At 38.1% G+C, this 18,280-nt stretch overlaps 1 protein-coding gene across 1 annotated transcript; it reads left to right on the top strand.

Moving 5' to 3' along the window:
• The first annotated feature begins 16 nt into the window (after window positions 1-16).
• ubald1b (UBA-like domain containing 1b) lies at window positions 17-12,674 on the top strand. The gene is made up of 3 exons (XM_010874877.4): window positions 17-308; window positions 615-674; window positions 11,150-12,674. The coding sequence occupies exons 1-3, from the start codon at window positions 201-203 to the stop codon at window positions 11,447-11,449; spliced, it is 468 nt and encodes a 155-aa protein (XP_010873179.1). The 5' UTR covers window positions 17-200; the 3' UTR covers window positions 11,450-12,674.
• Window positions 12,675-18,280: the final 5,606 nt, after the last annotated feature.

Here is an 18,280-nt window from a genome sequence, read left to right as displayed (position 1 = left end):
CCCTCCCAGTGCATTGCTCTCTTGTGCTTTCGATCAAGTGGCGCTCAGGACACAACACAGTTCATTCAGTAAATATTTAGGTTTTCTCTTTGCGGAGTGAGATGTTTGGATGAGGGGAAGGGCATATGCCATCGAAAATAACCGTAAGGACTGATCACCAAACCAAAGTAAAAGCTTTAGAATAGTCCGACTGAGAAAATATGGATGATCTAAAGCATCAAGTTATGATAAATCAGTTCGTCCTGACTGCTGGATGCGCGGCAGACCAAGCCAAACAGCTTTTACAATCCGCACACTGGCAGTTTGAGGTATGAACAGCTTTTCTACTAATATTTAAGACTCTTTTAAAAGCGTAATATTTTTTTCAGATTCCATAATAAACAAATTAATGTAATAGCAATAGTTTGTCAAATAAAATGGTGATGTTCACCCTGTCATGAACCCAATAGGCTAATGTTATAAATGGAAGTGTAGCACTATGGCGCATTTAGCTGCTTAAATGTGGTGACAAAATGTTACATTTTCATAACATGGGCTAAAATATCGATTTTGTTCTATTAACCATGTGCTGCGCATGTTGGACTGGTGCCTAATATAATTTTCTTATTCAATAGACTGCATTAAGTGCATTTTTTCAAGAATCCAATATTCCAATCAGTCACCATCATCAAATGGTAAGTATAGTCTATATAATTATTATAAATAATAAATTCATTATTATTATTATTATTATTACTGAAACATTTATGATTACAAAAGTAATGCCCTTGTCCTTGTCCCCCATGTTGTACCAAGCCTGACGAAAATAAACACAGTGGCCACGTTGTTCGTAGTGCCCTCATGTTTGTTACCTTAGTAAACATGTGACACAATTTTTCTAATACTGATAGGTCGGCTAATGCCATGTGCATTATTCTCACTCTCTCTGTTGTTATTCTTGAATTAACGGATTTAACATGTGTTTTCTGGAAAATCCAGTAGTAACATGCTCTTTTCAGTGTTTTAGTGTTAGTAACAAAATAATAGAACAGTTGTAATACGATTACATCAATGCCATTTCCCTACTATTGAAAACATACATACGGTATGCTGTCATTTAATTGAAAAAACAACAGCCTAGAAATTAAAAGAATGTAATATTCAAATAACAATTGTAGTTAACATATTGATGCATTTATACCAATACATGGTGCTACGCCATTTGTTTAATAGATTGCTGTAGTTCAAAACAAGAAGGAACATTTACAATTAATCGAATTGTAGCTCTGCACCTATAATTCTGCTTTTATTTTTAAAGTTCTCTAACAATAACAGTAAACCAGATGTGGGCAAACATTACATGATAAACGTCCACATTGTTATTATATCTGGTGTGATCTCTTTTCATCAGGAGTAGATATGCTTGAATCCCATTCATTTGAAAATTGTAGACAATTCAATTATTACAAGCATAGTATGTATCCACTGGGTCCCTAACAGGCCTGTGTGGAAAGACCAAGAATAGGAGACACACTGCATATGAAATATGTAGAGACATCTCAAGCTAGAGACTGAAGTTTACCAAGATAACTATCTGGTACACACAGGTATTAAACATCTCTTTTCATCAGGAGTAGATATGCTTGAATCCCATTCATTTGAAAATTGTAGACAATTCAATTATTACAAGCATAGTATGTATCCACTGGGTCCCTAACAGGCCTGTGTGGAAAGACCAAGAATACGAGACACACTGCATATGAAATATGTAGAGACATCTCAAGCTAGAGACTGAAGTTTACCAAGATAACTATCTGGTACACACACGTATTAAACATCACAACTGTCATTTTTGACAGTGCTGTAGTATTCTTGCTGTGGCCAATGTTGGTTGTATTGTTATGAAGAGCAGTGTGACCCTGGTTTAAAATGACACTTCTGTATATTTAGACTTACTCCCGACAAGGGAGATGTATCTCTAGCTGCATAATAACAACAACACACAGTGGGTTAATTATTGACTTCCTTTAGGGTTTCTCATTGACCTATTTGTGTTGGAGTTTGGTGAGATTGATTCTACAGAAAACTGCGGTGTAAGCTGCCGGTCATGTGATGTGTGATGTTTTAATTTCCTCTATTTCAGTGTGTGAGTTAGTCAAACCGTTCTGAATAACAGTGCCATTCTGCTATAACCAATGACCCATGAGGCCCTCACATGACCAAGAACATTATATGATTCAACTTGTAGATTCACTCTATTACAGGGGTGGTAAACAAGAGGTATGTTTTGGCATGCTCAGTAAAAACCTAAACCAAACAATGTTTTCTATTTTTGTTTGGGATTAAATGTTCTTGTCAGAATTTAGCCATATCACCAGAAATTCCCTTAAGTACCTTTAGCTTAGGAAACATGTACCTTAGTATTCACACATTCAAATAAGAGACATTATTTGATTATGTGTCAGTGTCATTAAGCTATGAAATTATTATTTTCAATCTATTTCTTAGGATAGTTGCCTATTGGATGTATTCAAATTTATTTTCATAATGTAATCCGACCCAACAAAAAATTCCTTCCTCTGATCTACAAGTTAAGGTGAGGGTTGGCTAAAAACATGCATATGGGATGTTAGGCCTGAGTGATGATTACATTCCTCATGATTCAAATGCAAAAAGGAAGTATGTACATGTATTGTAGACGTTTGGTTAATCACAATGTCCCAGTTAATGTTTAAGATGCCAGTTTATAGGATACTAAGGGGGTCTGTAGTAGCCATGGATCAAGAATGCTAAACAGTCCTCATAACAGTTTCTATTTCCTGTACTACTTACTACCCTAGTTATTGCCTAGTATTTGTAGTATTTGTGATAGGTATTTAAACTTTAGTGTCTACATTTAGATCCATTCTAATGCAGTATGAATGGAAAATGTGTCTGTAAACATGCTCTTGGAACAGAGTTCACTGCCTGGTGGACAATAGCACATTTGTTTCATATGGACAATGCTGGTTGGCAGGATGTAGAGCTTTAGTACTGGGTACAGTTTGCCATTGTTTATTCTGAGGCACAAATATGGCAAACCAACAATAAACAATAGAATAAAGGTTGAGAAAGGCCGAACTCTAAAACAAGCTCTTATGTACTGTCTCTGTCGCTGCAGTTCCTACAGGATCCAACCCTATTAAACAGGACTGTTTCTATAGCAACTTTGCAGTTCCAGATGAGAGAAAATAGGGTCTGTCTCCTGTGTTTATGTGTTCAGAGCCAGTTCATCTGACTGAACATTGCAGCTGCCACAAACTACGTCCCACAACGTGTGTCCACATAACCACAGACTACACATACCTGGAAGTGTTTATCAGGTGTACAGTTTTGTAAACAGATGCAGTAGTAATGCCAAATCTTGTTCATAAGCCAGAAGGTCACATAATTGTATTGCCCAATTGCCTGGAACGGCAGTTATTATATCTGAATATGTTTTGGCCAAAGCAAATTTGGTATTTGATATGTTATTAGGGTCTGCATCATCCGTAGCTGATGGAGCATCTACTATTCCTGTTGTCCAAACATAACTAAAAAAGGACATAATAATCCTTGGTACTGCAGTGGTACTGACCACTGCAGACCAGGAACACCCCGGGCTGCAGTTTTGGAGATGCTCTGACCCAGTCTAACCATCACAATTTGGCCCTTGTCAAAGTCGCTCACATCCTTTCGCTTGCCCATTGTACATATACTCAATAGTAGAACATAACAAAAGTATACATTTACAATGATAATACCAGACTACTTAGGGGAAACATTTTATAGTGTTAACAGATGAAAATGTGGGACACTTCTCTGACCAATATTCCCTGTGGCTACTGGTGTCTAAAGATGACATCTCATTCAGTGTAATGAGCAGTGATATTATGATGTCTGGTCCTGAAAATGCTTGCATTTCCACAAACAAAAGAAAGGATGAAAGGCATTAAGAAAAAATCTGTTTTTGGGAAGCAACTAAAACATCTCACATTGGCACCAAAACAATTTTACAACCATCGGCAACAGCACTTGTTCAGTGTAGAGTGCCATGTTACTTACCAGGTAAACAACACTGACATTTATATGCCTTTATACGCTTATACAGAGTTTATATGCCTTCCAGGTTAGGGGTCTCGACAGAGCATATATTGCACCTTACTGCTCATCGGATTTTTTGAATCTAATATTTACATTTTGATGTAAAAGAATGAGACAAAGATAAATCATGTCAGAACTTTTTCCACTTTTTATGTGGAACAATTCAATTGAACTAAAAATCTTCGAGGGGAAAAAATAAAAACCTTACAATAACCTTATTGCATAAGTGTGCGCACCCTCTTATAACTGGGGATGTGGCTGTGTTCAGAATTAACCAATCACATTCAAACTCATTACACAACTGCCATCATTTAAAGTGAATCTGATTAATCACAAATAAAGATCAAATGTAGGAGACTACATTTTCATGGTCCACAAAGAGCTTCCAAAGCATCAGAGGGATCTCACTGTTGAAAGATATCAGTCAGGAGAAGGGTACAAAATAATTTCCAAAGCATTAGATATACCATGGAACACAGTGAAGACAGTCATCATCAAGTGGAGAAAATATAGCACAACAGGGATATTACCTAGAACTGGACATCCCTCCAAAATGAATGAAAAGACGAGAAGAAAACTGGTAAAGTGTCCCAAAAGCATGTGGGAAAATGTGTTATGGTCTGATGAAACCAAGGTTGAACTTTTTGGCCATATTTCCAAAAGGTATGTTTGGCGCAAAAACGACACTGCACATCACCCAAAGAACACCATACCCACAGTGAAGCATAGTGGAGGCAGCATCTTGCTTTGGGGCTGTTTTTCTTCAGCTGGAACCGGGGCCTTAGTCAAGGTGGAGGGAACTATGAACATTTCCAAATACCAGGCCATTTTGGCACAAAACCTTCAGGCGTCCGTTAGAAAGCTGAAGATGAAGTTCACCTTTCAGCATGACAACGACCCTAAGCACACATCCAATTCCACAAAAGCATGGCTTCACCAGAAGATGATTAACATTTTGGAATGGCCCAGCCAGAGCCCAGACCTTAATCCAATTGAACATCTGTGGGGTGATCTGAAGAGGGCTGTGCACAGGAGATGTCCTCGCAATCTGACAGATTTGGATTGCTTTTGCAAAGAAGAGTGGGCAAATAATACCATGTCAAGATGTGCCATGCTAATAGACTCCTACCCAAAAAGACTGAGTGCTGTAATAAAATCAAAAGGTTCTTCAACAAAGTATTAGTTTAAGGGTGTGCACACTGATGCAACCAGGTTATAGTGATTTTATTATTTTTTTCTCAAAGATTTCAGTTTGTTTTTTAATTGAAATGTTCACATTATAGGTCCCATTAAAGGTGGAAAAAGTTCCGACATGATTTATCTTTGAACCTGGCATTTTAACAGGGGTGTGTAGACTTTTTATATCCACTGTAAATAAAAAAAATTTAATGTAAAAATGATGTGTTGTTTTCAGATTTGATTTGTAGCTTGACTAACAATCACAGAGAGTTACATTCAGTATTATGTGCCTCCCATCCTCTGTTCTGGACTTGGGGACTATGAACAGACCTCTGGTTGAGGGTGTCACTTGTGTTAACTGTTTGAAGAACTAGTTTGGCACTTTCAGCACCTCTAGCAAAAATGAATGTTGAACTCAATCTCGCTACTTGCTAGGAGAGATTGCCAAGCTTGTCCTTTTATGTACTTTTAAGGGCTCTACAAGCCGCTTTGTTCTGTGCCAACATTTATGTGCCAATGTCCTTATTTGCAACACTCGACCAAATAACTGGGCAGTTGTCCAGGTGAGATAGAACTAGGGTCTGTAAGATTTGTTTGTCAGTTGTGACGTCAAGAAAGCAGCACACTGCTTCATCACAAACATAACTCTCCTCATTTAAGCAGACCGTAAACTTCGATTTATCTGTCCATAACACTTTTCTTCAAATCTTTCTGTCTAGTGTCTGGGTTGTCTTGCCCATCTTAATCTTTTCTTTTTATTGGCTAGTCTGAGGATTTTTCTTTGCAACTTTGCCTGCAAGGTCAGCATCCCGGAGTCCCCTCTTCACTGTTGATGTTGTGACTGGTGTTTTACTACTTAGTTAAGCTGCCAGTTTCGCAAACTACACACTAATGTATGTGCCCTCTTGCTCAGTTGTGCACCAGGGCCTCCCAATCCTCTTTCTTTTTCCGGTTAGAGACAGTTCATGCTGTTCAGTGTAGGTAGTACACAATGTTACACGAGATCTTGGCAATTTCTGACATGGTATTGCCTTCCTTTCTCAGAACAAGAATAGACTGACAAGTTTCAGAAGAAAGGACATTTTCTGGACATTTTGAGCCTGTAGTCAAACCCAGAATTGCTGATGCTCCAGATATTCAACGGTTCTAAAGAAGGCCAGTTTTATTGCTTCTTTAAACATCACAACAGTTTTCAGCTGTGCTAACATAAAAGGGTTTTCCAATGATCAATTAGCCTTTTAACATTATAACCTTGGATTTGCAAACTCAACATGCCATTGGTACAGGACTGATGGCTGCTGATTGTCATGGTTGGAAGACAGGACCAGAGACGCAGAGAGGTTATGGGCAAACATTCCTTCAATTTGTCTTTATAAAAAAACAAAATGAGAGGTAGCAAGTGAGAACTGAAGGGCACGAGGCACAAACAATAATCCACCACTTAAGTCAGAAAACAGCTACTTAAATTGGAGCCCCAATTAAAGGCAATGCCAGGCAGCTGCCTATAATTGGGGACCAAAAAAACAAAGAGCTCAGATTGAAGTGGAGGATATCTAAGAATGGATGGGTCAAGAATTAACAACAAAAAATCTGAGAGAATAGATAAAAAAGGTTAATGAATAAAATGTTTGAGAGAATGGATAAAAGTTGTGTTTTTAACATGTTTACCATGACTTGTAGAGCATTTGGCTAGTAACCCGAGCCATAAAGGTAAACAAACTGGTACCTAATCCTAATTGCTCCTGTAAGTGACTCTGAATAAGAGTGTTAATTTTTCTTTTAATCTAATTCGATAATCTTATTTAATAATCCAATATGCCCCGAGATATGACTGATGCTTGTAGCTAGAGTTATTCCATGGATGCTATTCTTAACATGCTGGATTGAAGTGTTACACTATGTGCATACTGCCTGCTCGCTCAACTATGCAGTTCCTTATTTATGCCAGAGACAACCAGTCAGCCAATATAGGGGAAACTTCAGTCTCCGCAATTATTAACACGTATGTATTATTTGCGTGAATCCACTAGAAAAAATGTATTACCTATCAACATGATGCCAAGTCAATAATTTGTCAGTGTTCAAATAACAATTGACCTTGTTTTACGTTATACATGTATCAGTCAACTGTGATCCCAACAATCTCTAAAACATTCTTCCATGAATCCATTTTTAGAATTATATCTCTATATGAAGCCAGAGAAGCATCATAAAAAATGGGGAAACTGGTCAACGCAATAATACGTTTTTCATCTTTTTTGGAGTTTGCGAGCAGGTTTTAAGACAGCCAGTAGAAAAGAGAAGACTTCAAGATGCAGAGGACATCTTCCCTGCCGTTGGTAGTCGCCAAACTCTGTCACTGCCCTCTCGTTGGAATTTTGCATTAAGTTAAACATTTCTGAATTCTCAACTGTCGCAGCCGCTGGGAGATTTTGTCTCTGAGAGTCGCTCCGCCCCCACTGTCACTGTGATTTGCTGGCTCTCGTTGAAAATGAATGATTGCATTAATCTTTGTAGTGCTAGTGAGCAGGCAGTGTGCACAGGGCTTTAGGGTGTGAGAAATAAACATGTTAATATCAAGAAAATACTTTAAAATGTTCCCTTTGTGTAGAAATGAAGAAAAGAAGCTTTAAATCTTAAAAAAAAAAAAAAGTACATTTTTATTATTTTTCAACAAAAATTACTAAATCTATCCCGGCCCTTTGCCACTAGGAAATATGTGACAAACCTTCTCACTAATAGTTGAGTACCTGTGATTGATTACACCATTAAAGTAAGGAAATGTAAAAGTGTAAAAGGTGTAAAAGGGGCAACACAATTGTTCAACCCTTTCTGGTGTTTCTCAATTTACTAATCTGATTTTGCTGTGCAAGACTTACGCAGAACTACCTGATAAGCCTGATAAGGTGCTGTGGGTGTGTCAAGTGTGTACCGATGCAAATAGGTATGTGTACAGCAATGCAAAAACAAAATTCCATCCAATGTCTCAAGTTTTTTAAATTAAGCTCCATCTCAAACCCCAAGGATTGTGGAATCCTGGCAGTCTAGAAACCACCCCAAGCAACTTCCCCCTTGACATTTTGAGTAAGGCATAAGCAATGCGGTAAAATTCCACCAAGCTCCAAATCACATGCAGACTGTGTGTAGACCCTTTAGGGTAAGGGCTAGTGGTTATTTCTGGACAGGCTATGGACATTATGGTAGCTGGTTCTGACTGTCACTCACATAGACATTGTGTAAAATGTTAAGAGCGGTCAAATGCCTGATTCCTCGGTTATTCCGATATAATTTCCTCCTTTCATTGCATACTTTCTTTTCTTTTTAAAATCGGATAGAAATGTGAGAGTGCTGTCCCCTTTCACCTTCCTGTCTAATAGGTTTTAAAAACAGGTCAGAGTTAAAGGAAACGTATTTAAGATTCTCACATTGTTTCATCAATCCTCACTTCTATACAATATTTCGGGATAATGACTCAAGGATTTTGAATCATTATTCAGCAAGTAATTTCAGAGAATCTGTCAGAAGTTTGTATTCGTTTGCATGTCACAGTATATATTTCTAATTCACAGTAAAACAAATACCTCTGCATTCCTGAAGATACCCATGTCCACTATAATTGCAATAATTAAGTTGTTTAAATCAACTGGAGGTTTTATGAGAAGGACACACCTGTATTTTCCCCCAGTATACATTGAGGAGGATGGTTTGAAAGTTTATACAGTTATCCATACAGTAGATGCACAGTTGGTTGAATCTTAGGGTCTCCTACAATTACAAGCAGCAACCAAAATTACATGTTACAGTACCTCACTGCCAAAACATCTCTTAAATGTATTGCCTGACAGAAACGTCAGCAGCTGAAGTTGGCTAAACTTTATTGGAACTTTGATTGGCACCAGGTTCTTATTATTAGACATTTTGGCTGCAAACACCTAAGGTGGGTTTGGCATAAAAATAGCAACGGTAATTTTTTGCAGAACAAATCTATTCCCCACTTGGTGTGGTGGTGATACCCAAGGTAATGGGAATCTTGTTAGAGATATGGGATCGTGGACTCTGTCAAGTAACTGGAGTAACACCGGGTTGTTCGGTTCCTTTATGGTGACATTGGTTGCGGCTTTAAGTGGGATCTATCTTTTTCATTCATCCGTGTCTTTTGGTTGGGATGTGGGTTATCCAAATTCATTTTGTTGGAACAACTCCCTACAAGAATAGGCTTCATGTGAGGCAAGTAATTCTGTAGCCGTTTTGTTTCACATTATCTGATAGCAACACCTCCTCAATTTGCATTTCTACATTTTGTGTTTAAGACGTATCATGTAGCTACGACAGCAGCATCAAATAAGTGATTTGAATATGAATGTTTTCTTGTGTTAGTGAGGTTTACATTTCAGAAATCTTGATTCTCATGCTACGTATTGTAAATGTTAATATGGTTGGTTTTTAGTCCTTTTCTGTGTTGTTCCTTTGTCTTTGGTGTTGTTCTTGACACCATATTTATCTTAGAAACCCATGTGGGGTGGCTTGCAGTTATTTGTTATATTCTTATCAAGTAATATTTAATCATTGATGAACTTGTGAGGATTCTTTGTTCCTGTGCCAATTTCAGTGCTTGTTAATGAAATTAAGATAAATTGTCAATTATTTTAAGGAAGTACAGTATCTCAGAAAAGTGAGTACACCCCTTTTCATGTGACAACACTGAAGAAATTACACTTTGCTACAATGTAAAGTAATGAGTGTACATCTTGTATAAAAGTGTACATTTGCTGTCCCCTCAAAATCACTCAACACACAGCCATTAATGTCTATTTTGAGGAGGCAGCAAATTTACACTGTTATACAAGCTGTACACTCACTACTTTACATTGCAAGCAAGCAAGTTTATTCATTTAGCACAATTCATACATCGAAGCAATTCAATGCGCTTTACAAATAAATACATAAAAAAAAAATATAAAAATACAATAACATAAAAACAAATACTCAAGTGAAAACATTAAAACAAATGAAAACATCATAATAATAAGAAATACAATAAGAAAACATATAAAGATTAAAAATGGGATAAAAACATAGATCGCTAAAAGGCTAAACACTGTGGTTAAGTTTAAGTGCTCAGTCGCAGGCACGTGAAAAGAGAAGTGTTTTTAACCTGGATTTTATTGTAGCAAAGTGTCATTTCTTCAGCGTTCAAGAAAAGATATAATCAAATATTTGCAAAAATGTGAGGGGTGTACTTTTCTGAGATACTGTATATGTTTACCATTGTCAGAGGGCAAGCATTTTTACTGATGGGCACCTGTTTCCTCTGGTGGGAAAATGTATAGTTTTGTAGCCTTCACAGTTGTAACATGTTTGCTGTCACTTTGTATGTCCTGCTGGAGGGTATGATTCATTTGGACTCCATCAAGTACTTATACGCATGGCATGGTGTTGGTTTTGGTAAATGGCTCCTGTTTGGCAGTACCAGAGCAAGCTTACAGTCTGTAGTCTGAGAGGGCAAGCTTAGTGCAGGATGTTGTAGACCAGAGAATACGCAAGTAATTTCGTCTGTGGTCAAGTGGATGGTCCTGGGTGAGAACATAATTACAATAATTCCATTAAAAAAATGTACATTGCAAATTGATCACAACCAAAAACAATGCCAAGCCTTGATTACAATTAGATACAATCACATAACGTCTCTTTTTATGAAAATACTGCAATTAAACATTTGATCAAACTAATGTTTCACTCAATGCCTGATGGCTTTCTAGTACTCTGTGTTGCCTGACATCTGATGTAGAATTTGGCAAAAAGTGTTTCAAAAGTTTCATAATAATCTGATAATTACAAAAAGGCTTATTAACGCCTGACTCCTCAACAGATGCACACTCCAGCCAACACACCAGCAACACCTCCCAACTTCCCAGATGCCATGGCCATGTTCTCCCGTCTTAAGGCCTCAGAGAGCTTCAACAGCAGCAGTCCCATTGCCTCCATGGCGACCTCCCCTACCCCTCAAGTCAACTGGGCCATGGACTCCCCTGCCCTAGGTCCGACGCAGCAGGGCCCGTGGACTCCTAGGCAGCTGCCCTCTCAGCTGACTCCCCCTGGGGGGCCCCGTGCTGTCGCCCAGCCGCCCTCCGGTGAACAAGCCAGCGTCGCCATGGAGGCAGAGAGATGAGAGCACCGCAGGTGCCTTGCGATACCAAGAGGAACCAATGTGAAGTGGTCCTCTGGCTTAGTGAGAAACGAAGGGGCTGCGAGGGAAGGTGTCAAATCCAGCCACATGGCGGACATGCTCAGAGGACCGAGAATAGAGAGAATACCGAGTATACAGCCGATGAAGACTTACATGGTACCATGTTGTAAAATTCAGACAATTTCAGACAGGTGCATCTACCTTTACTCCTAAAATTTGAAACCAGAGGCAAAGATTGACTCTTATTGAGGATTATCTTGTGCATTCTGGTACACATAGTTGTAGGGTTTTTATTTGGGTCAACATTAGCTGTTGCGTAAACAGCAGATAGTATTCCTGGGGTACATACAAAACACAAAGCATATACAGAACAGTAATACAAAAGATCAGCACAAGGACAGATTTACATGCATATCGCTCCTTTTTTATTTGTATGGCAGTGTCCTAATCTTCCCCTTTTGTTCTTGGACTGGAAGACTTTGCTACTGGGGTACACTCTTTAAAAACACTCTTCAACACTTTTTAACCAGTGTAAGTGTACCAACATATTGTGTTCTAGTATTCTGATGTGCAAAGAAACTAATGTGGATCTGCTGTTTGAAACATTAGTGGATGACTTTGACTCAGTCTAGGAGCACCAGCTATTCACCTGTGTTTCACAAACTGCTCCTTTTTCAGTGAATGTCTGCACTGAATGGTTAACAATGTTATCATGATTTTGTGTTTTTTGTATTACATGTTATTTTCTTTAACTACTAGTGTTTTGAGGGAAAGGGGAAAAAAGTTTCCATCAGAGCTATACTTCTTGCATGATATTCTTGCTGTGTACCATCTATATGTAGTGTGTATATATAGTTTATGATGGAGTGATGTTGTTGCTTAAGATGGAAATCAGCATATTTGATGATGTTGTCCCTCAGGAACTCTTGGCAAAAAAAAATTTTGGCTCCTGACACAATTTTTTTGTTGTTCTATGGGAGAGGTTTTGCAATTGAAAGGAAACTGATACATTCAGGGAACTGGCCATCCAACCATTTTCTATTTTATAGTCTCTGATAATCACAGCTGGTTTTTGGCTCATTGATTAATCTGAACACATATGCCTTTTCATTATTGTTTTCTGACAGCTACCACAACATTTGTGGACTACCGGACAGTTAACTGGATTATTCTGGGATTTTGAATAAATATTGGATGTAACACACTGGTCCCAATCAAAAATCTTTGATTTTAACTCTCTAAATCTGCATTTACATATGCAGTCTATAACAAATTATTCTTTGGAACCATCAGATCAGGACTTTGTTTTCTAATTTCAAAGTAAAGTAAGCATTACAGATCCATTGTTATTCATGAGCCAACTAATTACAAATGTTTCCCAAATAAGTGCATGACAGAATGTTTGCTACGTTTTTCATTAGACCGCATGTCTAAAAGTCAATAGAAATGTAGTGCAGATTTTTTCATTCAAATATTACATTATTCCACAATAGTAACCTCACATCACAAGGCCTGTTATAAGGGGAAAATATAACTTTGATTGAAAATAATGTAAACAATACTCTGAAATTACTTATTCATAACAATCGCAAACACTGGCAATTTGTATTGTCAAACTTACTTTTCCAGACAACACAGATAAACAGATCGCAGTCTCCAGTCCAGGCTGACAGCCAGCCTTCTCAACCCAGGACCTACAGTACCAGCAGCTACCATATGGTTGACCCTACTATACCTGCAGCCTCCGAATCCATCTCAGGCCACCAGTCCAAGAAGCCAGCCCACATGACCTTTGCTCCCGCTGCCCTTTTTTCTCCCTTCCCCAATTTCGTCATATCCAATTATATCCACAGACCCATTTAATCAAAACAATTCCCAACTAGGAAATGATCCGGGTCAATGCATAGTAGCGGCCGCTTACCCACATTACTACCTCATTCATCTTTGTAGGGAAGGAGTCGCTAAAATGCTGTGACACCAGAAGATCTCTGTGTTACCTTGGAGTCTTCTAAGTAATTCCTTCTAAGGAGGCATTACTCAAGCCTAACAACAGCCTGTTCTCTTTTAGTATTTCTTAGATGTATTTTTCAGCAGATTTTATTGCCGGTAATCTGGTATTACTCACCTTCACAATGCTGGTAGAGATATCCTGTATAAAAAGGCAATTTCCTGTCCTTGGAATGATTAAAAGAAATACATCAGAGCTGACCGAGAAAGAGAGCTAGAGACTGTTTATCCAACACTAAAAGGGCAGTGACAAGAGACCAAACAGGGCTATGTTATGGCTACTTCCTTGTAATACAGATTTATTATTGTATGACAAATCTTTTCGCAATACAGTAGTTTCCCATTTCTATTGAAATATATAGTTGGTTCTTCAGTTTTTTTAATCCGAGTAAAATCTTATTTTTAATTCATATTTTGTTATCTCAGATACATTTTTCTCATTACGGACCTTTGAAATTCACACTGTAGAAGGTCATATCAGTTATGTGAGCATGGTTAATGTTCTACAGTCATAAAACACTCGATTCAAACATTCAGGGGCCATTATTCAGGGACCATGGACTGTGCACGTGACAAACCTCAAACAATGTTTATTCTTCTATTAACTCACGTAGTGAACCTCCATCCATTTTGTGTCTGTAGGCTAACATATGTCATGTCATGATGACATTGTGTTGTGTGTATTGAGTGCCTCAGAGGCCACTCATCAAAGCTAACCTATCTTGGCGAGTTAACTTGGCGTTTACACGGCATGTGGCTGTGTCACAAAACTATAGGAAGGTTAACACAAGGTTTCCCTACAACGCAGAGCCTTGGATTAAGCACAAGCTGATTTGAAACAAACTAAGCATGATGGTTCAGGTAAACATTTTGAAGATGTACTTTTAGCACACATTTTGACTCACTTTTGAACAGAAAAGGAAAATGGAGAACGCTCAGGCATGCAAACATAAACAACAGCTGCTCTCATGATGCAGAAGTCCTGTCCTCTCACACAGACACACACACACACACACACACACACACACACATTTCTATCTCTTAGAACTAGCGGTTCTCCAACACAACCAGCAGTAATAAGATGTTGCAGGAGGTTGTGTCACCTCCACGTCCCTGGCTGCAGAAGTCTATACAGCAGTACTTCAGAGCCTCCTGCCTCCCCCAACTCACTGGAACCAGTCGCTTGTTATCTCGCAGGCTGTGTGTGTGTTCCTGTGTTTGTAGGGCACAACATGAATACAGGCAGCTGCCAGATCGTCTAGGGTTTAGGTAGAGGTGCCAGAAACAGGAGACGAGATGGAGAAGCAAAGCTACATTGCTGAAATCTCAGCAAACTGCCATTCCTACGATGCACTGCCCCATTACTTTCTGTTAGTCTGTCCTGCTCACATTCCATTCCAACACAGCCACGAGAACAAGACTGATTGCATGGTCCTGTATGTGTGCAGTGATTTATACAATGTTTCATGAAATCACAATAAAAGCTCCAACACCACTGATGCAAAATAGTTTAAATCGGCAAAAATGATACATTCTATCTATAAAACATTGTGCGTTAGCCTTAACAAACATGTTGGCTAATGATTATGGTAGGATCATGGTTTGGGAAGACTGTTGAAGTATCTCAGAAAAGAAATATTTCTCAACAACAAATGTCCGGTGATTTCTTGAAAAAAACCTGCTTGACAGTAAGCAAGGAGTTCTGCTTCTAAAGGAAGAAGCGGGTGAAAGGTGATGGGGAGAATTTGGACACAACAGCTCACGAGAGAAGAGAGGGAGAGTGAGATGGGGATTACAGCAAAGCAAGGGAAGAGTAGAGCGTGTTTATAATGCACAAGCCTCTCTGCCACCATGGAATTAGCTTGTCACGTTTAGCCCAGTGCCTAATTATAACGATCATATTAACACGCACACATGCAACAATAAGAGCATGCATTGTTTTTTGCCTTGCTGTGGGACGTCGGATTCCATCTTTACTAATGCAAACAAGACTATTCAGTACTCAAAGGGAGGAGACATTTGTCTTTCCACCATGACATCCCCCCTCCCGTCATTGTTGCATAAGAGCAGCCCCGCAGCATCATTGCAGCATGCCCCGTCTCTCATCTTCACCCAGACGGATCGGAGAACAGGCTGCGCAGGAACACAGTGTTCCTGTTACAACAAAATAGGTAACTGGAACGCAGGTAGGGAGAAATGTGTATTCATAACGCCCCGTTGGAACAGACAATACTCCCTTTCATTCATTCCATTCATGCATGTGACTGAACCCTTTACCCCTGGACCGCTTACAAATTCCCACTCTGGACACGAGTCATGCTTCAGCGTAGTAATTGTAGCATCAACATGCGGATTTGGAAGAGTCAGGATTAAAAGGGACTTTATATCTGGTTCTGCTGGTTAAGCATCTTACAGCATCCTCTCCTCTTTTCCTAAAACAATCCCATAGTCTGTATTTAACACGCTTTTTCTGGGCAATGTGTAAATATGTATCCTGCAAAACCAGGCATAGTTACAGCCTTCTTAATATAGCAAATACATCTGTCAATAATACAAATTATAATCAAGTTCACTTACAATTGGGAAAAAGAGACTGTTGGTTGACCTCCAAATTTGGCTCGGACCATGAGTAAATCTTGCCAGAGAAAAGGGGGAGGTTCTACATTGGCAAATGCAGTGGTTTGTTGATATTACCAGTGTGCCTTGAACTTCATTATAGGTTTTAGCTTGAATACATGGGATCAAGTACAGTGGGCCCAATGAGTAATGAAACAAGTGAAACAAACCAAACTGCACAAATCTTAAAGGTTGAACAGATTACAGTGGTCCATACATCTGAATCTAAGATGCACACGGGAAATTGGTTCATTTGCTTATTAAACTTTTTTTGTGGTTAGCGTGATACAATGTTAGACAGTGCTCTCTAGTGGAGATTTCAGGTATGGGTCCATTTGTTTTTACATTTACATATGCAGGTCTATCATTATGTAAATAATGGTAAAACTCCACCATGCATTTTAATCTTTGTGTTTCTTTTGTTGATGCCTGTGCATTGCAGTGAATGTTGTGGTTGTATTGCCTCTTAGCTTGTGTGTGCAATACAGGTCAGACAAATTAGGTCTTTCTCAGGAAATAGTATGTGTTTTTTACAAACAAGAGATTCAAGCTTCTAAAGAGCATAGTACTACTACTACAACTACTACTGCTATTACTGTTGCTACTACTACCACTACAACAACTACTATTACTACTACCACTACTACTACTAATATTACTATTACTACTACCACTAATACTACTTCTATTACTAATACTACTACTATTACTACCACTACTACTACTAATATGACCATCAATACTACTACTACTACTACTACCACTACTACCATTATTACTGCTACTACCACCATTATTACTGCACTGCTACCACTACTACCGCTACTACCACCATAATTACTGCTACTACTACTAGTCCCACTGTAACAATTGCAGACCACAAATGTGGACCAAAACAGATTATTCAATTAATGAGACCTACCAAAACTTTTCCAGAAAAAGTTCCAAACTTAGGACATAAAATTACATCACAATATATAATATTCTAGTTCAGGAACAAAATAATATCATGTAATATTTCTATTGTAAAGTGTATTATATAGATTTGTATTAAACTATAAGATTTGGGAGATCTAATCATACCTCCAATTTGTAATTAAAAAGGTGCATTATACCTATTCTATGTGTTCCCTAGATCTAGAAAGATACATGTACAATTGTCCAGTTTATTTAAAAAGGACTTATATGAATAGGGATGTTCTGGATTAAAGCAAGTGAAGGACAAAAAACTCCTCAATGGCATTAATTCTTCCCAGTAAGAGAATTGGGAAGGGTTATGTCAATTTTTATTTAAGTACAAGAAAGTTGCTTTAAATAGTGGGGATAAAGCTTTGTTACATCTATCTCCAGATAGTTTAATTTCTCAGAGGAAATCATAAATGGGATATGTTCTGACCAAGATGAGTCCTGTATCCCTACAGTCATTAGTTTACTCTAATTCCAATTGATCTTGCAGTGAGAGAAGTTGCCAAGCAAATTCAAAGCATAGGGAAACTGGAATGATGATTCATATAGTTAATTAAGATAGTCAATGCATACTATGTGTGTAGAGACACTATATTTACTGTGATTTGGCTATTATTACCAATGCTAAAGACACATTTGTTTTCAAATTGGTAGCACTATTCTACATGGCTAAAGGCCTTTTTCATCATGTGGTGATGGTGAGATACACATTAGGTAATGTTGTGAATAAAATAAGAGATGCATAGAAGAACACATTTCTCTTGGGGTGATGCCAGTTTGACCCAAATGAAAAGTTTTGCCCACCAACGTGCTCAGGAAGTCAGAATCCTCTTGAAATTAGGGACGGAATATTACACTTCTCCAGAAAGTTATGTATGTTGAAAGGATTAACCTTTAAGGGTCCTTTAAAGATTTACAATTACTATTTTTTATCCCTATGATTTCACATGGAAACACAGGCTGCTCTGATAAAATAAAGAGCCAATAGGTAAAGTGACATTTAAAAAAATATATAATGAAATAAATGCAAGTAAATCAATCAGTTTCAAATGTACAGAGAACATTTCGGAGAATATATTTCTGTAGTCAAGAATTATGTTTTTACCTTTTTGTTAGGTTGATGTAAATATAGTAACGACTTCTAAAATGTGTATTAGGAGGGTACCCAAAACAATCACTACTGTGCATGTTTCTTACTTTATTGCAAGTTTAACCGTTATGTTT

This window comes from Esox lucius, chromosome 11 (assembly GCF_011004845.1).
Source record: "Esox lucius isolate fEsoLuc1 chromosome 11, fEsoLuc1.pri, whole genome shotgun sequence".
Classification (NCBI taxonomy): domain Eukaryota; kingdom Metazoa; phylum Chordata; class Actinopteri; order Esociformes; family Esocidae; genus Esox; species Esox lucius.
This window is presented reverse-complemented; position numbering and strand designations above follow the sequence as displayed.